The sequence below is a fragment of the Myotis davidii genome, unplaced genomic scaffold (genome assembly GCF_000327345.1).
Source record: "Myotis davidii unplaced genomic scaffold, ASM32734v1 scaffold129, whole genome shotgun sequence".
In the NCBI taxonomy this organism is placed as follows: domain Eukaryota; kingdom Metazoa; phylum Chordata; class Mammalia; order Chiroptera; family Vespertilionidae; genus Myotis; species Myotis davidii.
The window spans coordinates 449,588-457,115 of NW_006383019.1; the positions used below are offsets into that span (position 1 = coordinate 449,588).

Here is a 7,528-nt window from a genome sequence, read left to right on the forward strand (position 1 = left end):
CACAATAACATTTTGTTTTTTTGCCTCTTGTTTTTAAAAAAAAAAGGTTTATTTTGAGATAATTGTAGTTCTTTAAAGAAAAATTAACACGATTGAGAGTTTCTAAATATGTAATTTTGTGTCTAACTTTTCTCACCTAATATAATTTTCCCACATAATTTTTTCTGATATGTCATGAACAGCTGAATGGCTTTTATTATTAATTAAAAAGTACAAATTTAACACCTATCTGATGGTCAAACATGAAAAATTATAATATCGGGTTGGTGAGGATGTAGAGAAAATAGAATTCTTATACAAGCACTGATGGGGGTGCTATTTCCACTGTGGAAAGCTATTGGCAACACCTATTAAAATTGAAAAATGCATATATCCTAAAACCCAGCAATTTGCTTTTACTTATATACTCAGGATAAATCCTCGTTTATGTGCACTAAGGAACAGGCACAGGGAAAATTGAATATTATCTATAATAGTGTAAAGTGGAAGTTATCAGAGTGCCCATTGATAGGATGCTTATAAAACAAGTATTTACATGTTACTTTTATATATACGTATAATAGAATATTCTTCAAAAAGTAATTAAAATTTAAAATTTTTCTTCTTTTTTTTTGGTAATCCTCACCTGAAGATATTTTTTCCACTGATTTTGAGATAGAGTGTAAGCAAGAAGGGAGGGGGACAAAGAAAAAAAACATGGATGTGAAAGAGATACACATCGATTGGTTGCCTCTGGCACGTGCTGCAACCCAGAGCCAGGGATTCAACCTGAAACCCAGGTACATGCCATTGACCAACCTTCTAACCACTGAGCAACACTGGCCAGGGCAGCGTGCATCATTTTCAAAAGCATGTTGGAGTAGGAAAAAAGTTACCAACAAGCCTACAACATATCTTTTGTTTTAACTTTTTTTTAAAAAATATATTTTATTGATTTTCTACAGAGAGGAAGGGAGAGAGAAACATCGATGAGAGAGAAACATCAATCAGCTGCCTCCTGCACATCTCCCACTGGGGATGTGCCCACAACCAAGGCACATGCCCTCGACCGGAATCGAACCCGGGATCCTTGAGTCTGCAGGCCAATGCTCTATCCACCGAGCCAAACCGGTTTGGGCTTGTTTTAACTTTTAAAACGGTACCACATATACCATGTTTGTTTGTGTATATGTGTGTATAAAAATACATACATACTGTATATAATAAAATATAAAAACGTTAATAGGAAAGAAACCAACAAAAGCTTATGGTTGTCTCAGGAATGAAGGGAAGTTGGGAAGAATAGGAAGCACTATGAGGCAAAAAAAGGGCTTCTTCATTTGTAAATAACATGTTAACATTTATTCTGGGGGATTGATTACATGGATTTTGCTATATTATCTTCTTTTCCAAGCTAAAATGAATTAAAATTTTTTGAATGCTTTGAGTGATGCTTTGGGTCAAATTACTGAGGTGAGTTTTAGAGTCACAGTCTAACCTGAAACCTTTCTATTTCTCAGGCTGAAGTTTGTCTTTGGCTCATCAGCCCTCCAGGCCTTGGACCTAGTTGATCGACAGTCCATCACTTTAATCTCGTCGCCCAGTGGGAGGCATGTTTACCAGGTAGAAATCTAGAGGTGGGATTATCTCAACAGAAACCCCTTAGGACAAAATGTTTTCAAGAATCTCTGTGGAAGCTGGTGACCAGCTTTAAGTATTTCCTACACTATTGAAAAGCATTTGACCAAACTTAGTACAGAAAATTAGTGTTTTAGTCATTAAATAAGATAAATATGACCTATTAACTCTATGTAGCAGCAATGTATAGAGCCAGCAGTGATGTGGAGGGCTCTTCTCAGATCTAATGGAGTATACTACACTTTTGCTTTTCCCCCCAAATGTATTGACATCGTCACCTTGTTCATAATCTCTTGCTTATAAACAAAATCCAAAATGCATTTTAAGGTCCTTCCACATGCTCAAATTCATCAGAAATGATCTTTTAAAAAGTTTTGTCAGGAAATGTTTATTAAGGGTCAAACTGCGCTAAATGCAGACAATCTACTTGGACTTTAGTTTTGCCTCTAGAGTTTAACACAGATAGATTTCTAAAGTAACAGCCTCTTTTCAGGCTCTTTCACATGTTGATAATTCTCATAAAAAATCCAGCAGTGTATTTTTTCAGGAAACTGAGATGCAGAAAATAAAACTAATGGTCACTGCTGGCTGCTGGGATTTGTAACTGCTATACCACACTGCCTGTTTTCATATAAAGAGTGAGCCAGACTCCAACCAACCCCCAACCTTCCAGGTTAGCTGTATGAGACAACAGTAAGTGAAGCTGGTATTGAGGGAAGGGAATATTGAGTGAAATAAAAATATTGGCAGTGATCTCTAAAATTTTATGTCTGGCTTGGAAGGCGATAAAAGAAGCTGTCAGTTCTCATAAATGAACTAGAGGCCTGGTGCATGAAATTTGTGCACAGAGGGGAAGAGGGGGTCCCCTCAGCCCTGCCTGCACCCTCAGAGGATGTCCAACTGCCTAAACCAGCAGTCGGACATCCCTCTCGCAATCCAGGAAACTGCATGCACCAATGACCATACTTTTCATACAGGTGAAAGGCATCTTGCTGTTGTATGGTGTGCTACAGTTTTTTGCCCTGATTAGAAAAAGTACATAACATGATCCTTCTGAGGCAGTAGTACCATTTTCCCCATCTTATGGGTGGAAAAACTGAAGCAGAGAGAAGTTAAGTAATTGGCTTTTCACACAGAAGTGTCAGAATCAGGGCTGACCACAAAATGTGCAAGCCAGAGTCCATACATGTCATCGCTGCATCATCCTGTTTTTTCAGTGTTAGAGTAGCCTTGCCAAGTTTTAATTTTTAAATCTGAGACTGTTCCCAATATATAGGGTAGGGTCCCTAAGCCTGACCGGCGATCAGGGCCAATCTGTGGGGCGACTGGCAGGCGGGGCGATCAGGGGGGACCCCAGCTGGCACCTAGTGTTTGGTGGCTCCACCCCACCAATCGCCGCTGCTGCTTGCCTCCCTCCCAGGGGGGCATCATAGTGCCACTAATGAGGCAAAAAGAGGGCTTCTTCATTTGTAAATAACATGTTAACATTTATTCTGGAGGATTAATTACATGGATTTTGCTATATTATCTTTTTTTCCAAGCTAATTCAGCTTGGGAGTCATTCAGCTCTGCTCCATAAGTCTCGTCCTCCATCAGACTAGCCCAGGCTTGTTCTCATGGTGACAGAAAAGGGCAAGAGTGTGGACAGAAATGCACAAATGCTTCTACAAGCCTCGTGTGTCAGACAATTTGCATATTAGGGTTTTATTATATAGGATTTCAGGCCCTGCTGAAGACCAGGAAAGGGGGAATATATCCGTGTTTGGATTCTGGTTAATTTGCAATGAACTTCTCAGAGCTGAGACTATGTCAATTAATTCTGAGTGAATGAATGACCTGAGCAAAGCCTGCTGGGCCAATAGGTGCCTTTGCTTAGTGAATTAACTTGCCATTCCACACAGTAGTATAGCATAGCCAACCTGGCAAAATCTTCATACATTTCTTCCCTAAGGAAAATGGGGTAATTAGTGTTGAATGTTGTGGTTAAAACTTTTGGATTGTGTTTACTTAAAAGAGGCTGCCCATTAGAATTTTCTCCTGGTGAATTTATAGATTAATAATCAGAGCTATTAAATAATGTTTGTAACTGAGAAGAAACTTTTTTTGTTTTTATTTTTTTGTTGTTGTTGTTGTGAGGAAAAGAAGACTAAAATGCTAATGACCTACTGCTAGGTAACCACACTGCTGTATAAAATAATAAGGACCTTTCCAAGTACAGTGGGGCCTTGACTTACGAGTGTCCGACTAATGAGTTTTTTGAGATACCAGCCATCTCTTGGCTGATTTTTTTGCATGAGTTGACAGAGTAATTTGAGTTAACAAGCTCCTTAACGAGCTCAGTCTCAACAAATTAAACTCGTAAGTCAAGGCCCCACTGCAATATGATGAATTAACCAAGTACAGGTCCCCCAACCAGCACTCCTCCGAGCACAGCTACAGATGAATAACTGCTAAGATGTGTTCAGTGTAGGGGGCACTGATTCTCAGCCTGCTACTTCTTATATATTTACTATACAGCCAACTTCTTTCTACCACAAAAGAAAGTGAATGAAATAGCAAAGCTATATAAAGAGTCAGAAAGTAGAAAAGAACACTCATTTGATTTCAAAGCACAAAGAAAGAATTAAAGAACCATGCCGCCAAACAAAACTACCTCTTTGCCTCTTTTCACTCAACCTTTTATTAATAAGTTGGACTTGCAGAGTATAAATGAGGTTAAGATTTGAAAGCTTGGTCTTTGTTCCCAACATTCATTTCTACACCTCATTGTCTTTAAATGGAACAAAGTGAATCCAGTTTTCCTTTTCCCAGCCTCATTTTTCCCATTTTGCTGATTCCACTCACCTCCACTCCTCCCTTGTCAACATTTGCTCTTGACAAAAGCTATATTGGCATTTGTGTTTATTAACATATGAATTTAACTCAATTACTTGCAGTTTCTGCCTTATCCCTCTTTATGGACTGAACTATTGTGTGCCTAGTAATGCTACATATACTAAGTGGAAGTATTGCCAGAGTTTTTGAAATCAACCCACACAAAATAACATGTTCCATTTTAAATCAAGTCTCATTCAAGTAGCACTGAGTGGCTGGCTATAGGATTCTCTTGAAGTCAATGCAAAATATATAGTGTTAGTAGAACAATAAGAAATCACTCAGGATCCTCTGTGACTTTTGCCCAGTTGAATGTTTTTTTTCTAAGGGATAATTACAGGTTGTTTCAATTATTTATGGACACAAGAACGCTGCAGGTTCCACTCCAATATTCAGTGGCTTAAAACAAGAAGCATTTATTTGCAGGTCAGCTGGGCATTTCTTCTGGTTTTAGCTGAGCCCATCAACATGTCTTGTGGTTGGCTGGCCAATTTGGGCTGATGTAGAATGGCCCTGGCTGGGACGGCGGGAGTCATTCAGCTCTGCTCCGTAAGTCTCGTCCTCCATCAGACTAGCCCAGGCTTGTTCTCATGGTGACAGAAAAGGGCAAGAGTGTGGACAGAAATGCACAAGTGCTTCTACAAGCCTCGTGTGTCAGTCACATTTGCTAACATCCCGTTGACCAAAGCAAGTTAAATGATGGATCTGAGTCAAGAGGTGAGACAATGGAAGGGCACTGGGTGGAAGGGCCCTGGAAGGTTTCATGGCACCGGTTGCGGATACAAGGAAGGACCAGGAAGCATCGGGACCTCTAAAGCGATCACTCTTAGCAAAGAAGGCAAAGTCATTTTGATGATATCCAAAGTTCTTATACCAGCAAACAGTACATCACAGTCTTTCACCAGAGCGGACTTAGCCACAGCAGCAATGTTCAAAAATTTTTTTAATCTGGGCCCTTACCATTCATATCCCGATTGTTCTAATACCTCTGACTATGAAAAAGGAAAACAAAATATACCTTTGTACTCACCATGGCTGGGTGACTAAGTTGGTTGGAGTGTCATCCCACACGCCAAATGGTTTTGGGTTCCATTCCCCATCAGGGCACTGGCTTTGTTTTTTTTATAGCCAAAGTGCTTTAAACAAGAAGGATCTTTGAATTTTTCCCATGTCTTTTAGTTTCAGATTGTTTTTGTGTCAGTTCCGGTATCAGCGTACACTTAACTTGCCCAACTGGACTTCTAAGTGTCCTCTAGTTCTTCAACCTAGTTATTAGTTAAAATATTTGTTTAATGTTTTTATTGATTTTGGAGAGAGAGGAAGGGAGAGGAATAGAGCGAAACATCGATGAGAGAGAAACATCGATTAGCTACCTCCTACACTGCCCCCTACTGGGGATTGGTCAAGCCTGCAACCTAGATATGTGCCCTGACCTGGAATCAAACTGATGACCTCTGGTTCATGGGTTGACACTCAACCTTTGAGCCACACTGTCCGGTCTAAAATCTTAAAGATTTTGTTTGAAATATTTCAGTTATTGTTGACTTTTTGTTCCTCCTAAAATTACCATGACTTGTTTAATTTTCATCATTTACATCCTGTATTATATTACATTGCTTTATTTGTCAAAAAAAAATGGTAACTTCCTGGAATATGGTTGTCAGCTTGGACTTTGAATCTTATATACACCCTCAAGTTAACCTTAATGGTTTCATTGTATTGTAATATAGTAAGAATTTGGCTTAATTCAAAGGTTCTGAAATGATAAAAGTTGAATCAGGCATTGCCTTGATACCTGCTAGTTATTTTCCCATAGTTCAGCTTTCTATATTCTTCCTGTCCTCCAGGTATAATGGTAATTGTGCTAATGTCGCCATTAAGTTTTGGTCACTCGAGTTGTTTTTTTAATAAAGATTCTTGGTTCACCTAGGAAGAGGGATGCATGTCAGGAAAGGCTAAGTTATGCTGTGGTAACAATGACCCCAAAATTTCAAGGGCTTACAGTTTTATATGTCATTCATGCTGCAGATCCATTAAAAGTCAGTGCAGCTCTACTCTAAAATATTTTCCTCAAGGGTCCCAGTTGGTGGAGAAGCCCTACCTATGTAGACCCCTGGATCTTACCACAGAGGAAAGGAGGACATGGGATGCATCAATTTTTACGTTTCTGCTTGATTACTCAGTTTACTGGCTAAAGCAGGTCACATAGCCAGGCTGTACTTAATAGGGCAGGAATGTGTAATCCTCTTTCAGAGAGAGGCACCAAACACGGAGAACAATAAGTACACAGTTTACCGCTGGGGGAGGCTTGGAGCTGTCATAAAGCTGTGCCTGTGAGTGATGGCCCTCTAAGGTGGCTCAGCCTCCTTAGAACCTCACTGAAGCCACAGCAGACTTCCTCCAAGGGCCGTTCCTGCACATCCGGCCATGGGCCTGAGTGTCCTTTTCTGCATGTTTCTTTTTTTAAAAGTTCTCTCCTTCTCAGGGTCAATTCCAGACTATGTATGGGAGCTGGGAGCAGTTCCCATAAGAGGTCATGTTTCTATTGAAGGTAAAGGAAGTAGGTGATTCCTAAGGTCAATCTCCAGTTCCAAACATTTCTCAGATTTTTGCCTGATATTGGGTTCACTAGTTGTTCACTGCTAGATAAGGACGGAGCAGATTCATAATTTGCTGTCTCTTTATGGTATTTACTGCCTCGGGTGGTTAAACATTGTATTTTTAGTCTGAGCCAGCCTTTGAAAGGATCAGGCAAGGGAAACTAGAATTTCTCCCCCTCTGTAAATCACCAGGCATTAATTTATTCAGCATAATCCAGAGTATTCTGATAGTGGGCCAATACCAATGTGGGATTCCAGGGGCTTCTGCTGAACTTTATATCCAGAGAGAAGAGGTAACGGGCGATAACTAAGGCTGAGAGATCTAATGTGTTAGTCATTGGTAATACTTTAGAGACCCAAGAATTATCATATCGCTGCTGGGTATTGGTGGGTTTTCTTTAGGGAAAAGAATCTACTTTAATGCTCTCCCTTAAGTT

General features: G+C 39.9%; 1 protein-coding gene across 1 annotated transcript in view; it reads left to right on the plus strand.

Annotated features, from left to right (window-relative positions):
* ZSWIM7 (zinc finger, SWIM-type containing 7) overlaps positions 1-7,528 on the plus strand; it is a 40,930-nt gene that overhangs the window by 6,720 nt on the left and 26,682 nt on the right. Inside the window, exon 4 of the mRNA XM_015558347.1 lies at positions 1,500-1,602. Coding sequence (XP_015413833.1) covers positions 1,500-1,602 — 103 coding nt within the window. The remainder of the gene's footprint in view (positions 1-1,499; positions 1,603-7,528) is intronic.